Source organism: Musa acuminata, chromosome BXJ2-1, assembly GCF_036884655.1.
Source record: "Musa acuminata AAA Group cultivar baxijiao chromosome BXJ2-1, Cavendish_Baxijiao_AAA, whole genome shotgun sequence".
Lineage (NCBI taxonomy): Eukaryota > Viridiplantae > Streptophyta > Magnoliopsida > Zingiberales > Musaceae > Musa > Musa acuminata.
This window is the reverse complement of record NC_088338.1, coordinates 4,450,336-4,467,472: the sequence shown is the minus strand read 5'-3', so window position 1 is coordinate 4,467,472 and position 17,137 is coordinate 4,450,336. Positions and strand designations below refer to the sequence as shown.

General features: G+C 41.5%; 1 protein-coding gene across 3 annotated transcripts; it reads left to right on the top strand.

Annotated features, from left to right (window-relative positions):
• The first annotated feature begins 127 nt into the window (after positions 1-127).
• Positions 128-6,184, top strand: LOC135583881 (transcription initiation factor IIA subunit 2-like). Of its 3 annotated transcripts, none has more exons than XM_065092453.1 (4): positions 128-481; positions 2,658-2,789; positions 2,884-2,934; positions 5,832-6,184. In XM_065092453.1, the coding sequence occupies exons 1-4, from the start codon at positions 473-475 to the stop codon at positions 5,970-5,972; spliced, it is 333 nt and encodes a 110-aa protein (XP_064948525.1). In that variant the 5' UTR covers positions 128-472; the 3' UTR covers positions 5,973-6,184. The 3 variants fall into 3 exon arrangements, with proteins under 3 accessions (XP_064948525.1, XP_064948528.1, XP_064948527.1); XM_065092456.1 differs by lacking the exon at positions 128-481 and adding an exon at positions 872-1,102 and having other exon boundaries at positions 2,653-2,789; XM_065092455.1 differs by lacking the exon at positions 128-481 and adding an exon at positions 882-1,102.
• The last annotated feature ends 10,953 nt before the right edge of the window (positions 6,185-17,137 follow it).

Sequence of the window (17,137 nt, the reverse complement as noted above, 5' to 3'; positions counted from 1 at the left end):
AAAATAAAATATTTTTTTATATTTAATCGATTATCAAGTATTATAACTCATTTCATTTTCATCAAATCAATTATTAGGATAAGATGATAATATTGCTAGTATTATGCTTCCCGAGTCCCCTCGACCGCTCCTCCTGACGCCGTTGGTGCCTCCGCGGCACCTTCTTCTCCCTCCTCCTCCTCCTTGTTCGCCTGTTCCCCGGTCCAATTCGTCTCCCCACTGCTTCTCCTTGTCTGTTGTGCTTTCCTCCTGGAGCCGCCCCTTCGTACTTGGCGCTTGTCTGTTGTTCCTTGGCGCTTGCGTAGGTGGAATACCAACGCCATCTTTTTCGTCTTCCTCCTCCGCCGGAAATACGGGGTCGGTGTCGACTGTGTGCTCTGCTTGCGGCGGGACGGGTCGTTGACATCGTCATCACCGCCTGCGCCACCACAACGGTGGGCATGCGCAGTGGTCATCGGAGTTGGACGGGCCGATGACAAAGGTATATTCATTCCAAGCATTTTGCATACACCAAGACAACGATTCTTATGGAAACCATGCGGCCACCAAAGCCGTTATAGAGAACTCGTTGCAAATGTCTAAACCCAGTTTGACTTGTGGTTTATATTTATGGCTTTTCTTGTCCACAATAACCTGACGCCCGATTCGAGTCGACCTACTCGTCCGAGTTTGCAGCACTGCTACAGAGTCGACCCGGGTCGACTCGGGGTCGCAGTCATGCGTCCAAGAGCCACGCATGATCGCATCACTGAGCTCGGACGTCCAGGATCGATTAGATTGATCAAACGGACGGTGGATCTTCCCACCGCACAGATTTAGTGTGCGAACGATGAAATTAAAGAGTCCCTCCAGGCGTCCTTTTTCTCTCTATGTATATATCTTCCTCTCCGATGCCATCGCTTATATAATCCTCCGTTTGAAATCCCCCGTTGGACGCCGATCTCTCGCTGCGTTCCTCTCTTCCTCTCCTTCTTCGAGCTCGCCCTCGTGCCGAGCTCTCTTTGACCATCGCCCCAAGCCCCTGGGAATCCGGCCCCGTCCTCGTCCTGAGGCGATTAGGGTTTCGGCATTCGAGTTTTAGCTCGAGATCTCGCGATCCGAGGTCATTTCCTTCCGTTTCTTCTCCCTTTTCCTCCGTCTTACTCGCGGGAACGGAAGCCCCTTGTTTTAGTTCTTATTTTGTTTTTTTTGGTCGTGGATTTTGGTTTGGCGTTAGTTCGATTTGGATGACCCAAAAAAAGCCAACTATGCTTTGATTTGATGGGTTTGGGAAGATGTCTCGGTTGTAGCGTTTGATTTGTGGTTCTTTGTGTTGTTCGACTACTTAATGTTAATTACGGTTTCTTTTTAGACTCGATAGAGTTAGTCTTTGCTGCGAGATCGTGGCATATGATACTACATTCGCAAAAAACGCGATCCTTATTGTATTCAAGTCTCTGATTGGTTTGCCATTATTTGGTTACTATTTTGACATGTGATGACTGGAGGCTTATGAGTGGTTTTTAGAGGACGAAGCACATGGTATATTGAAGGATGAAGATTTTATATTATCTAGCTTTCTTTACATAATTTTGATCATGATGCTTGTAATCATGATGGAGGAAGTGCCAATTCAAACAAGTATTTTCACCTACTCATATTCAGTAAACCCCATGGTTGTATATGCTCTGTGATGTTTAAACTTAAGTGTGGTTACATTTTTAGAACTGGTATGGTTTTATGACATTATTGATACGATGTTCTCTAATTTAATTGCCATTCTAAACTCAAAATTGCACGTGTCTGCATTGTAAAATGTCCATCATAGATCTTTATTAGTCACTTAAATTTTTATAACTGGATTTGCTTGGCTTCTTGATTTACAAATGCCTAATGTGCACATAACGATTGTTGAAACATAATTCATGTATGCACAAGGAGATTAAAGATAGAAGCTCTAGGTTGTGCCTGTCCATGTTATGAAGATGTGACTGCCAAACACGTTCTGTAAAACAGAAGATAAAACACAAATATTTTTTTTGTTTTTATTGTCTAGAAGACCAAAGATCTGTTGCTTGTTTCATGCATGTCTTTATCTCCATCCTACTTTACCATGTAAAAGGGGATTCGTTCTTCTGTTTATTCTTTGGATGAAAGAGCATCTCTTTCTTACTTGATTCGGCAAGTAATTATGCTCTGACGGGCTTTGCTCTGGGAATATGCTTCAACTATATCAAAGATGTATTTAGAAAAACTTTTCCTAATTGACATTGTCTACTAATTGGGTTGCTGTTTTAAACATTTGCTTGCTGTTATGTCAATGCCTCTTTCATGGCATAGGGAAGTGCGATATCTACTTCCCCCTTTCTTTCTTACAATTTTCACTTTTCTTCTTGAGCCGGTCGTTATTCCGAAGCCCTCATTTATTATATAAAGCATCCTTTTGCTGTCAAGTCTTTCCAGTGGTTTTTATTATTGTTATTTATGGTGTTAATCTTCTGCGACAGGTCAATTTCTAATATGTTAAAGAGTTGCTACCTCAACTTAATAGAAAAAATAAAATATACCAGCCCATTCTTTGTTTCTAGTTGTTTATTGTTGCCTTTTTGCTTTTCTTTGTTTTGAAATCCTGAGCTTTTGTTACTAAATAAATTTTGCTAATTGGAGTGCTAGAATAGGCCATGGCCACATTTGAATTGTACCGAAGGTCCTCCATTGGCATGTGCTTGACAGAAACCCTAGATGAGATGGTTTCCAGCGGTACGTTGAGCCCGGAGCTAGCTATCCAAGTCCTTATGCAGTTTGATAAGGTAAATTTAAGTTAAACCCTGGACAAATTTCTTTTGGAGATTTTAGCAGTCATGCTTTTAAGTTCTTTTTCCTTTGAATTTGTTCTCCGCACAGTCTATGACAGATGCCTTGGAGACGCAAGTCAAGAGCAAGGTTTCGATTAAGGTAAACTTTTGTTATTAGGCATATTCTTTGTCATGTATATCCAGTTCACTTGTGCCTCTGATTGCCTCTTTTACTTTTGTTGCTTCTTTAAAATTAATTTTTATTTCATATTTTAATTTAACATTGACAACAGTTGATTCTTCTAACAATAGTTTTGTCTTTAACCTTTTAGTGTCAACATGTCATACGACCAATGTGTTATTATCTCACTAAATATTAAGTGTGACATCTGTCTGAGGTCTTGACTCATGAGTTTCTGTGTTTCATTTTAATACTGGAGAGTGGTAGATGGATCTCAAGCTATAAAATTATATAGCTCAAATTCTTCGACATCACCATTACAAGTATTTGAACCCAAAATCTTTCAAAATAAATTGGATGTCAACCATTAGGCCAATGCCTTGATTCAGTTAATTGCGACGAATAGGGACCAAAGGAACTTAATTTGTGGCCAAGGGTCTTACGAAGACCAGTTTAATATTATATCAAGGAAATATCATTTCTCATTCCAAATGCTTTTGCTGCTGAACCTTCATCTGTTTTTAACAATTTTTTATTGAAACAAATTATGCAAGATTCACATTCTATTACTCAACCTAAAATTTCCAACAGATAAATTTTGATGGATGAAAGATACCAATTGACTTGAAGTTTGTCCTTTCTTCCGATTGAACAGAAAAACTGCATTAAATATAGTTGTGAATGTTGAAGCAAACTAGAAGCATCTTTTTTAAGAATACTTAGAACCTTTTCAACAATCAACTTGGGGAAGTGTACTGCTACCCTAGCAAACTTTACGCCTCTCATTCTCATTGAAAGAAGCATCAAGTAGCTCTAGGGATTTTCTTTCTTCCAGCCTCACTAAGCATCAAGTATCTCTTTTCTTTTTGCCAATACATGCTGTGCAAATTGGTTCTCTCCGAGTAAGGCAATATGTGCATGTGATCACATATCTTCATTGCTAATTTATTGCCTCTGGATTGTGCTAGTCATCATCCACAATTGGTTATTCCCTCAGTAAGGCAATCCGTGCTTGTGATCATATATGCCTCTGGACCATGCTAATCATCATCATCCAGAATTGGTTGTTCTCCATGCTTGTGAGCACATATGCCTCTGGATCATTCTAGTCATTTAAATATTTTAATTGCTAGTTGTGATCTCATATTTTAATTGCTAGTTGTGTCATTTAAATCACTGAATGAATATTTACACAAATTTCATTACTAAAGGTATTCTTCTGTAATTTGTTATATTAGTTATATACTTGTGGATTAGAAAATATTACTAAAAGATTTGTCATAAGAATACAAGAGCAAGTCATGAATCTTTTTCTTTTTTCATTCAACTTCTACCAAAATTGAACTTGGCATGTTGCACGCCCAGTCATGCCATTCCCATAAAAAGTCCAATATCCTGGACTGGGTCTGACTCTGGACTCTTCCAAAAGAAATCTGAACCTTCTTGGACATATTCATCAAATCACATAGCTTTCATTCTCTCTGTTCAGGCATCGCTTGGACTTGAACTTGTGTGATTAATGAGAAATAGTAGACGAGGCTCTGGCTGATATGTACGTTACTTTCTGTGCTTCGACTTCAGTCAAATCTTGGGCCTTAAATAGCAGATGAAGCATAGCTTTTTCGGGTCAAATTGGGTTTTAGTCTGTGTGAGCACCCGAAACCATTGCCGCTGATTGCTTCTTTGATTATCTTAGCATCTGAAACTTGAGCATGAACCTTTTAAAGAAGCATTAACCCAAAGGATTCGTGTGTTTATGATATCATACTCTCTCTACGTGTTTGATGTGTTTAGTTTGTTGACATGTTTTAGGAGTCATTCATTTGTTCCCCGTGATCACTTCATGACATTACTTTTGTATTTTAAGTTGACACTCTAAAATCCCATGAAAAATTCTAGATCAATGGTAATTGTTAAATTAACCCGTCAAGTCCTTTTACCCCGTACTCTCTTGTATCTTTTATTCCGAGGTTGTTTGAGACTAAGAAACAATCTTTCTACTCGAGTACATTCTATCTCTGGGTAATTTATATATATGGTTCAATAGTTATCTATGTGGTATATGCATGTATTCAGCACATATAATGAATCAACTGATTTGCTGCTAAACCTTGTTTTCAGGACTTTCTGTTTTCTACTAGTTAAGAACTTTTCTTTCCTTCTAAATTTCTGAAATGTGCATGATTTTTTCTGAAGATGAGTTGATCTTGCTTATTCAAGTCTACCAGAATGGAAAGTTTGACTGACTGAACATACTGTTGTGTGTCATGAGTACCAAGTATTCTCGTCTTGTCTGCAGATACTGTAGGTCACTGTGCGCCTGCACTCATGCAATATGCAATACTCCAATTCTGCACTAAATTATCCTAGTTAAGTGGTAAAAGACATATTTTATTTCTGATCTTACCTGGATTAACTAAATTATGCATATGGAGCTATTGAAAGGGGAGTTCCTATCGTGCAGTTTTGCTTTGTATGTACAACTGCTTGCCTCTTAAGCCTGAAGTTCCCTTTTTTTCCCTTATCAATCTTTCAGGTCCATCAGTTCCTTTTATCATGTGAAGATTTATTTCATTTACAGCTATCCGATCATTAGGTGGTTATTTTGACCCTTAAGTAATATTCTGTAGTTTATTGATATTATAATTGCCCATACTGCACTTTCTGCTATGCAAATCCCATGATAGATGCCAAGTATGCCCATGGTTGGCTTCCCTATTCTCTGCTCAATATATAAGCTCCCACTGCTAGACCAATATTACGGATGTTATAGAATAAAATCAAACCATTATCATGCCCTCATGTTTAATTTTTGCCGTTTTTTCTGATTAAACCTGGTAATCAAGAAACCTTATTTTCTCAAGACTGTTCTACAGGGTCATCTGCATACCTATAGGTTCTGTGATAATGTGTGGACATTCATCTTGCAAGATGCAGTTTTCAAAAGCGAGGACTGCCACGACCAAGTCAAGAGAGTGAAGATTGTGGCTTGCGACTCCAAGTTGCTCACACAGTGAAGAGCCCCTGTATTGTGTTCTCGTGGGGACTATGAGTACGAATGTAAAGTTTGCTTGCATCTTGGATTAAGATACACCAATCCCTCTGCCAAACTCCTAATCTCTGTGGCAGGTTTGTAACATGTGTTTAACTTGGATTACGTGCGATTGCATGCTACTGCATTTTGTTTTAAGTGGATTATTATTGGAGCATCAGGGACATTTTTGGAGTCTTTTTGCTTAGTTATCTAGGGAGCTTCTTATGTGCCTGAACAGGAGTTGGTAATGGCTTTTGGAAATTCTAAAATTTGTGTTTTGATATGGCTTTTGAGACAGCAGAAGGATTGAAAATACAACGTCCCACGATATTATGGTAGTTACTTGTGATGATCCATAGTAATCGACCAGTCTTGTAACATTACTTGTGGCAGTATATAGTTTCATTACTAGTAGTTAGCTTCAAGTGTTTTCTGGTGATAGGCTTGACTACTTTAGTTCACATTTGTCTTTCAAGAATCCTTACATGGCATTAGAGTAAGGATTCTTGAGGAGGAAGGGGCCGTGACTGGAGGGCAAAATCCTTTTTGAAACTCCTCTTCTCTCCACTCTTGGCGCAAGCTGGAACTAGGGCTGGCTGTGGGACTTCTTGGTTGTCTCTTGGCTCTTGTTCTTGTTCTTGTTCTTCTTGTTATTGCTAAAGGCCTTTTTAGATGCTATTAAGGTTGACAACAAGTTGGAAAAGATCTCTATAGTAATGTTGTTGTAGACAAGAAGGACTGCAGAACTTGCAAACCGCTTCCTCTCTCTCTTCTCCTCTCAGCTTAGGACCGATTGGCTTCTCAAGAGGGGGCACGACTTGAATGCTTTTGAGATACCCTTAGATGGGGGCACATTCTTATTTTATAGGGTATAGTCTACCTCAAGTATTTAGGTGTTTAAGGACTTTTCTTCTAGGTCATGTCAAACTAGTACTTTTCTTATAGGATTGTTGTACCCTCCTTACTTGGTGGCCGCTCCTATTTATGTGTAGGTTGTCCTAATGCGAGTCTTATTAGGATTTAGGTTGAGGTAAATGGGCTGCTATGATATAGTCTTTGCTTTGGTCAAATAATGCTTTGAATTAACATGTGGATAATGTGCTGTCATATCACATCTATCGTTAGACACACATCTTGTTAATTCGATACATCAATATATCAGTGATGTCTATATGAATGTCAACTCAATATCAGCGATGTCTATATATAGCTGTTTAATCTCTGTGTATATATAGCTGTTCTGACATCTGATTAAAAATCTCAACATGGCATTAGAGTAAGGTGTTGTCCAAGTAAATCTCAACATGGAGTAATTCGATAGCTTTTAGTAATTTCTGGTGATAGTCTTGACGACTTTGGATCAAATTTGTCTTTCAAGAAGCCTCACACCAACAAAAACAAGAACAGTTATTTGACTGCTTTGGATCAAATTTGTCTTTCAAGAAGCCTCACACCAACAGAAACAAGAACAGTTGTTTGACTACTTTGGATCAAATTTGTCTTTCAAGAAGCTTCACACCAACAAAAACAATAACAGTTGTTTGACTACTTTAGTTCAAAGTTTGTCTTTCAAGAAGCCTCGCACCAGCAAAAACAAGAACAATCGTTTGACTAGTTTGGTTCAAAGTTTGTCTTCCAAGAAGCCTCATACCAGCAAAAACAAGAACACTTGGTAATGCAGTACGTTTCGTCTCTGACAGTTTAGAAATCCAAGGCGTTGACACCTTTGCTATGTTGAGACAATTGCTGGAAGATTACAACCTATTGGTATGAATCAGTTCTGCTACTTCCTTTGGCTGCATTACTTGAAGTGTTCTTGCTTTCATGCATCTTCTTCTCCCCTGCATCTCATCTATCTCCCTCCTGCGCTTCCTCGCCATTCTTGGCGCCACCTTGCAGTCCCGCGCTTTGCATTTGCTGGCCGGACGCGGTTGTCGAGCCGACGCGGCTGTCGGTGGCTGGCGGAGATGGAGTTCCAGGTGCACGGCGATCAGCAGCCGCCTTTGCCAGCTGAAGGGAGATTTCGGCGAAGGTGAATCCTTTTCGGAAAAGGAAGAGAAAAAGGTAACCAAGAAGGGAAGAAAGAAGAAGGAAGAATCCACCAACCTCTTCTTTGAACGTGGAGTTCCTTTCTCTCAGAATCTCAAGTCGACTTCTGCACGCTTCTAGTTCCTGAGGAGGAACCATTAGCCTCATCAAGAACATGGAAAGGCATCCTATAGAACAAGAAGAAACAACTCACTCGTTCAAGAGTTGCTTGCTCTTCCAAAATCGAATTGATCGTCGCGCGCACTTCTTCCATCGCACTGTTTCAGATGCACAACCATACCAAATCATCATCAAGAAGACGTCATGACGATGAGATGTGTCCTTTTCTCTTACCTCCTTGTGTCGTCCACCCTTCGTCTGATTCGGTGGCAGAGAAGAAGTTGAGTCCGAAGGAAAACAAGAAGAAGATGTATATATACAGCATAATTAAATGGTAATTTTTATGATTTCTTTACTTTACATAAAAGTCTTTTTTGTTTAGATTACCTGTCCTCCAAGTATATTATATTCAAAAATCTAAAAATACTTAGCCCCCATGACTTCAAATTTGGCGTTGAATTTGTTTATGTATGAAAATACTATTTTTATTATTGAATCATTTTTTATTGTCATAATAATGACTAGTAGGTGTTTGGTTATAATTATATCCATATTTATGTTTCCTATATGATGATAAATTAAATAGGAAAAAACCCAAAAGTAATCTTAATATCTTTGGTAAATTGATATTTTTTTCCTGATAATAAGAAATCATAATATCCCAACAAAGTGATAAAAGTTTAAACTATTAATATTAATTAGAGCAGCAGTTATATGATAATCGATGGACTAAAATTAGGTGTAATATATATATATATATATATATATATATATATATATATATATATATATATATATATATATATATATATATATATATATATATATATATATATATCGATATTGATCATTTTGTCAACTCAATATTAGTTTGTCTTCCATGTCGTCTTGATGCTCAGTGATCTTGACACATAAGTGATAAGTAGATAAGATTTCCTCAAGGCAGTTGAGGAAATCTCTAAGCAGTTGAGAAAAATCCTCCATATGTATAACCTCCCTACTGAGTGTGTATAAATAGCTATCAAGAGCTCACTATCAAAATGAACTAGACAATTACATCTTATACATTTCATAGTTTCTTCTACAACTTCTATCTTTCTATATTATTCATTTAATTTTTATCATGGTATCAGAGCCTTCTTCCTTGTGGATGTAGGCAGCTCTGTCGAAGCCTTCTCTTTTCTGTTCAGTTGGAAAGGGTAGTGCTGCTGCTTACCTCTCCTTCGGTGTCGCAGCCACCTCCTACCCTCACAAGAATCTCGCCTACATTACCGTGGTGGTCGTCGTCCTTGCAACTATTCCTCGGCCAGCGACCTCTCCTCCTCGTTCCCACATCTCACTCGAGCGAGAAGTGCTGCTTTTTTTCTTTCTTTTCACCTAATCGCTGCAGATTTCTTGCTCATCACTGCAGCCTCCTCTATAGTGCATCGTTGCAGCCTCCTCTACAGTGCATCGTTGCAGCCTCCTCTGCACTATCGCTGCAGCCTCCTTTGCAGCGCATCGATCTACTTTTCTCCTTCTCCATCCCTCCTATATCTTTACATCTTTTGTAAAGATCACTTAAACCGCCACAAAATATCTGGGATGTCTTCATTTTCCTCTTCCGATATTCCTGTCCCTATTTCTGTAGGAATTCTAAGCACTTCTCAAAGTCTTATCACCATTAATACTGCAGCACTTATTCCCTTCAAATTATCCATATTCCCTTCAAATTATCCAAAGGCGGCAACTACGCATCTTAGCGGGCACAACTTTCTAATCTTCTATTTGGTTATGATCTCCTAGGTTACGTTGATGGCTCTCTCCAGTGTCCATCTGAAATGATCAACATCCCAGATGAACCCAGTCCAATGCCAAATCCAGTCTATAAACTATGGTTACGTCAAGATCGCCTCATCCTTCAAGCTATTTAAGCTTCCGTTGCTGGATCCATTGCCCCGCTGATATCCTCATGTACGAGTGCTGCAGAAGCATGGTGCAAGTTACAAACAACTTTGGCAAATCGCTCGCGTACTCGCATGCTCGGACTTCTCTCCAATCTGATGAAAACGAAACAAGAGGGAAGTACTATTGCTGATTATCTACAACATATCAAAGTTATCATTGATGATTTAGCTTTGATATGTCATTCTCTCAGTGATGAAGAAGTCCTAATCCATATCCTCAATGGCCTAGGAGGCGAGTATAAAGAACTTTATGATAAGTTGATCGATTATGAGACATACTTGAAGCGTGATGATAGGTTGCCCGGACCACCTATTATAGCTCAGGTCAATCAAAAATCCAAGAGGAAGAGCAACCAGTACAATAAGCACGTCAACAACAATTTGGCTAAGTTGCCTCCTAGCCCTATGGGGCCCAGACTAAACCCCCTTTATCCATATCAAGGTGGTAACTTTCAGCCATCGCATCCTGACTTCACAAGTCACTAACGAGTCGTTTGCCAACTATGTGATAAAGTCGGACACTCTACGAAAGTCTGTCGGTCTCGCCCTAGACTCCCTGCTCCATCACAGTGGCCTCAGGCGAATTTCATGGCTACTCCAACTCCTACCCAACCCAATTGGATTGTGGAATCGGGCGCCTCTCATCACATCACCTCTGATCAACTATGACGGAAATGAAGATATCATCATCGGTGACGGTAAAAGAATTCCTATTACTCATTCTGGTTCCTCAATGCTTAGTTCACTTACCACAACTTTTACACTCGATGATGTTTTGTGTGCACCTACCATTAAAAGAAACCTCATTTCCGTTTCTCAATTCTGTAAACAAAATAATACCTCAATTGAATTCTTCCCTAACTTTTTTCTTGTTAAGGATTTAAGCACGGGGGCATCCTTGGTCCAGGACTAGAACAAAGACAACATTTATGAGTGGCCATCCGTTTCGCAAATTACCCTTCCTACTGCTCACTCTTCAGTCGCAGCTCCAGTTGATGTATGGCATTTTTCTTTACAAAAATACTTCACTCCATCTCCATGCTTTTGCTGATGCTGATTGGGCAGGGAACTTTGATGATAGAATTTCTACGTCCAGATACATTGTTTTCCTTGGAACCACTTCAATCAGTTGAAGTTCAAAAAAACAAAAGGCAGTTGCACGATCTACAACTGAAGCTGAATATCGTGCCATCACCACCGCCGCTGTTGAACTCAATTGGGTTACAAATCTGCTCAAGGAACTCAACGTCAACTCCACAGTTATTCCTACAATATATTGTGATAATATTGGAGCTATCTACTTATGTGCTAATCTAGTGTTCCATTCCCGTATGAAACACATAGTCATTGACTTCTACTTCGTGCGAAATCAAGTTGTCAAACATCAACTCCGTGTTTCTCACGTACATACAGCTGATCAACTAGCAGACTCACTCACAAAGCCTCTCGCTCGTAAACTTTTTTCATCTCATCGGTCCAAGATCGACATCCTTGATGGAAGCTTAATGTTGCGGGGGCATGATAAGTAGATAAAATTTCCACAGAATGCCACCCTTACCCGCGGTCGCCACCGCGTCGTTGTGCTCAGGACGATTCCCCTGAAGTGAGGGCAGCGCCGCGTTCGACCCGGCGTCGTCTTCCACCGTATGCCTGCATCCGAGGTCGCCACTGCGCTCGGCCCGGCTTCGTCGTTGTCGCCGCCGACTCTGCTCCCACGAAACGACAACGAAGTCACGGGGCTGGGGGAGCGCGGGCGCCCGCAGCCCTCTCCTCCCTCCTTTTCGGCTATCGGAGGCGGGGGAGGAGGAACATTATAAGGTGGGCTTGGAAGAGGAGGGGGAGGGGGAGGGGGAGGGACAGAAGGTGGACTTGGAAGAGTAGGGGGAGGGGAAGGGACAGAAGGTGGCCTTGGAAGAGTAGGGCGAGGGGGAGGGAGAGGACCGGGCGGTTTCTGACGAAGAGTGCGGGGCTTCTTGGTGCCCCAGCTAGGCATGCCGGCGACGAGGGATAAGTTGCTGCGGCGGAATTCGTTCTTGAGGTGGAATTCGTCGAGATCGCACAGAATGCGAGCCAGTTCCTTATCAATCGGCGGCTCCTGCACCGGCCACATCTCTCTCTCTCTCTCTCTCTTCTTCGTCTGGGCGGCGGAGGCTGGAGGCGATGAGAAGGGGGAACAGAAGGGGGGATTGAGAGGGCAAGGGCGAGCTGGATCGACTGCATGGGAAAGAGAAGGGAACTGCTAATACAACGAGACTCTTCTTGTTCTATGTCGTTTTTGTCCCGCAGGCGTCTGGGTTATTATGGAGCAAGTATAGAGGAATCCGATCCGTCCATCGTGACACGTGGCAAACGAGTAATGTGGGTAGGAAGGGTATTATTGGAAGAAGAAAAGTCGTCGAAGGTTCCGAAACCTCTGGCAGTTAAATCCCAAGAGAGCCCGGAAAGAAAGGGCGGAGTCCGAGTCGGACTTCAACGAGGATTCATCCTACACGTGACCGCAGGTTAGGGATTTCTATATAAGTAGTTCCCTTCTCTTTCCCATGCACGGTCGATCCAGAGCTCGCCCGTGCCCTCTCGATTGCCCCCCCCCCCCCCCCCCGCTTTCTCATCGCCGCCAGAGAGAGAGAACGAGAGATGTGGCCGCTGGGGGAGCCGCCGACCGATAAGGAACTCGAGGTGGCTCGCATTCTGTGCGATCTGGAGGAACTCATCCTCGAGGACGAAGTCCGCCACAGCAACTTATCCCTCGTCGCCGGCACGTCTAGCTGGGGCACCAAGAAGCCCCGCACTCTTCCTCCTACTCTTCCAAGTCTACCTTATAATGTTCCTCAACCTCCGCCTCCGACGGCCGACGAGGGGGGAGGAGACGGCTGCGGGGGCCCGCGCTCCGCCAGCCCCGTGACTCCATTATCGTTTTCTGGGAGCAACGGCGACAAAGACGAAGCAGGGCAGAGAGCGGTGGCGACCTCGGGTCACAACAGGCATATTGTGGAACACGACGCCGTGTCGAGCGCGGCACTCCCCTCACTTCCGGGGAATCGTCCTGAGCACAACGACGGCGTGGCGACCTTGGGTCACGGGAGGCATACTGTGGTCGACGACGTCGGCCCGAGCGTGGCGCCGCCCTCGGATCTGGGGAATCGTTCCGAGCCCGACGACGCGTTGGCGACCTCGCGACAGGAGACGCACACTGTGGACGGCGACGCCGGGTCGAGCGCGCCGCCGCCCTCGGTCCCTCGGAACCGTTCCGAGAACAACGACGCCGGGCCGAGAGGCGCGGCTCCCTTGCCTCGGGGGAAGCAGTTCAAGAACCCCAAGCGGTGGTGCAAGGAGGTAAGAAAAAGTAAGGAGGGAAGCAGTTCTTCTTTTTCTCGCCTACCTTCTCTTCCCTTTCCGCGACTAACCTTGATTGAAACTTCACATCAGCTGGAGAAGGCGGCGGCTGCTCCTGCTCCTGCTCCTGCTCCTGCTCATCACATTAAGCTGGACCTGGAGTTTCGCCTCTGCCAGCCTTCACCACCGGCGCTCGTCCGCCATCCGACGCTCGCCAGCGTCCGACCGCCGGGGGAGACGTCCGAGGCGTTGCGGTGGGGATGGGAGCTGCAATTGCAGATACAAGGCGGGGACAGGAAGGAGGCGTCGAGGTTGGCGAGGAAGCGGAGGATGGAGATACAGAGGGAGAAGAAGATGCAGAAGAAAGCAAAGCAATCCAACTGAAGCGAGGAGTTCGTGGTGATCACTACGTTGCTTCCTCCTCTACATGACGACTCCCTTTCTTTGGTTTCTTGTTGGATTCCGACTATAACGTCGAGACTATACAAATGAGATTGAATTCAAAGAGCAAAATTCTATTCATGAGTTCTTTTATTATGATTATTAGTATAGTTTATGATGGCAAATCTGTGCAGGATATATGATCTTGTGTGTTGTGTCTCCCTCCTATGAGAGAATTGGCCGAGGGTGGCTGCAATGGAGGTGAATAGGCTTGCTGTTGTGTCCATCAGCCATTACCATAGATTAAGAAGAACCTAATGGTTACCCAAAAGCCACTCTTAAATTCACTCTCAAAGTCTTAAATTTGAGACGAGTTTTTCCTATATTTGGATCTTGATGAATGTTGATCTTTTTGCTGTATTTTTTATATTGTGTGTTTGTTCATCTCCCAAAAATGTGACACAACAAAGTCCCTCGTTGGGATCTCAGTATCAATGATTAGACTTGTAGAATTATGAACTAGACTTATACGAAATAATCCACTGTTCATATGGGAAATGGCCTATAGAATCAAGACAAGAGACTTCCATTACTAAACACCTCTCATACCTTTAAAGAAAGAATCTTATTTGCACTTGGGAGTTTAAAAACAACATGACTTCATACCAAAGTATATCTATCAATCGCAACCTTTTGAACACTTGCATCATAAGGTATTATTAATCTTTAACCCATTGAATACACAATGGCGAGAAGAATGACATGTAGGTGTATTCTATACTGTTATTAGAGATCTCATGAGGTGCCCACACTTCCAGCCAGGGGAGGTGGAAATCCAACAGTGAAGGGTAGTTACAATCTAATAATGTATGGTCTTTAAAGGATTGCAACGTGTAATCATAAACAAACATTTGGAAGAAAGATATAGACTTCAAGAATTAAAGGCATAAAGAGATTACAATAAGACATCCAATGTAACCATGATGAAGATAAGACTGTATTCACTTTACCTTGGCCGTGAGATTCGGGATTGGAGGTATCAGTTGTAGTAGATCGACAAAGATTTAGTGCAGTTCTGGCCATGGAACTGCAACAGCCTGGAAAGCATGTGAGGACCAAAGAAATTGGTTCAACCAAATATATCAAGAAATTAAGAAATGTGACTTAATGAAGAGATAAAGCCAGCAAGCAATGCACAAGGTTTTCTGCAGAAAAGGATTTTTTTTATTTGATCCAGATTTCTAGTCTTAAATAAAACTCGGATTATGCTTTACTTTGCGGTAGAGCTAGTCAGATAAGAAATTATTTCTGCCAAATACAGTGTCTCTAGTCCTAGGAAATTTACCAAATGATAATTTTGACAACCCAATAAAGATAATAAAATGAAAAAAATAAAAAAAAATAATAAGAACACCATATTTACGTGGTTCAACCAATTGACCTACATTCACGGAGGAGCAAATCACTACTATAAAAGAGAGACTATTACAAATGCCTTATCCTATACCATAAAACACCCGAATCTATTAAACAAGAAAAACCCAAACTATTTAACTGAGTGTGGACTTAAACCCAAAGCAAACACTTAGGTTTTTCTTATGGAGCATGTGACTTCAAAACCTCAGACCCTTATTTATAGTTTCAATAGGAGATAACAATCCTGATTTTCTCGATGTGGGACTATGGGACTTGCCAAACTAATAAATCTTCACCTTGGCATATCCCAACAAAACTTGCTCCACCTTCTTCATAAAGGCAATCACCAACAATGAATACTAACTAAGTCCAAGCACTACTTGAACTTGTAAATTGGAAGAGGCTTCGTAAGCATATCAGCTGGATTGTCCTTCGTATGAATTTTCTGAACAAGGACCTTTCCCTCAGTAATGATATCCTATTTGCATCCAACAATTTTCTTACTCGAAGGCGGCTTCACAAGATCCCAAGTTCTATTCTGATGGAGAGATTCTATTTCTTCATTCATCGCAATTAACCACTTAGCGGAATTATCATAAGAAACTACATCTGAGTAGGTAGTAGGCTCACCAACTTCACTTGTTTCTTCTGCAACAGACAAAGCATATGCAACCAAATTTGCATATCTTTGTGGTGGTCGAATATCTCTTCGTGGTCTATCCTTGGCTATGGAATATTGCTCTTCATCTAGATCATCTCCGTTAGTAGACTCAGGACCATCTATCGGCATTCTTTGAATAGAAGAGTTAGACTGAAAAGAATTAGAACTACCAATCTCAAGCTCCATCTGCTTCTGCGCACTATCATTTGTACAACTAGTAGATTCTTCTTTAGAAGATAATATAAATAATTCATCAAAAGTAACATCTCTACTGATTACAAATTTTGGGGATTTGGGATCAGAACACCATAATCTGTATCCTTTCACCCCAAAAGCATATCCAAGGAAAATATATTTTTTAGCTCGAGGCTCTAATTTTCCTTCATTTATATGCATGTATGCTGAACACCTAAAAAATTTTAAATCAGAGTAATTAGTAGGAGTACCTGACCAAACTTCCTCAGGAGTTTTAAAGTTAAGTGCTGCAGAAGGAGCACAGTTGACAATGTAACAGGCCATATTAATCGCCTCTGCCTAAAAGTCTTTTGTCAACCCTACATTTGAGATCATACATCTTGCTCTCTCCAAGAGTGTTCTGTTCATACGTTCGACCACGCCATTTTGTTGAGGCGTTATCCTAACAGTGCGATGCCGAACAATTTCTTCATTTTTGCAGAATTCATCAAAGTCACATTCACAAAATTCCATGTTATTATCTGTTCGAAGCCGCTTAACCTGTTTACCTATTTGCTTCTCAATCAAAGCCTTCCATTATTTAAAGGTTAGAAAAACATCATTTTTATGCTTCAAAAAATAAACCCAAACTTTCTTGGAATAATCATAAATGAAAGTCAACATATACCTAGCACCACCCTTAGACTGAACATGAGTTGGACCCCAAAGGTCTGAATGAATATAGTCAAGAGTACCTTTTGTTTTGTGAACTATCGGAGAATTGAAGCTGACTCTTTTTTGTTTTCCAAAAATGCAGTGTTCACAAAATACAGTGGCCTAGTACTCTATCCGCAAAGTAGACCCCTTTTGCTCAATATGCTCAAACCTTTTTCACTCATATGACCCAAACACATATGTCATAATTTGGTGATGTCAGAATCAGACAATGATGATGACGAGACTACAACTGAGCTTGTGACAATAGTTCCCTGCAAAATATACAAACTGCTAGACCTACAAGCTTTCATAACAATAAGGACATTTCTAGAAACTTTCATAACTCCACCTTCAGCTGCGTATTTACACCCA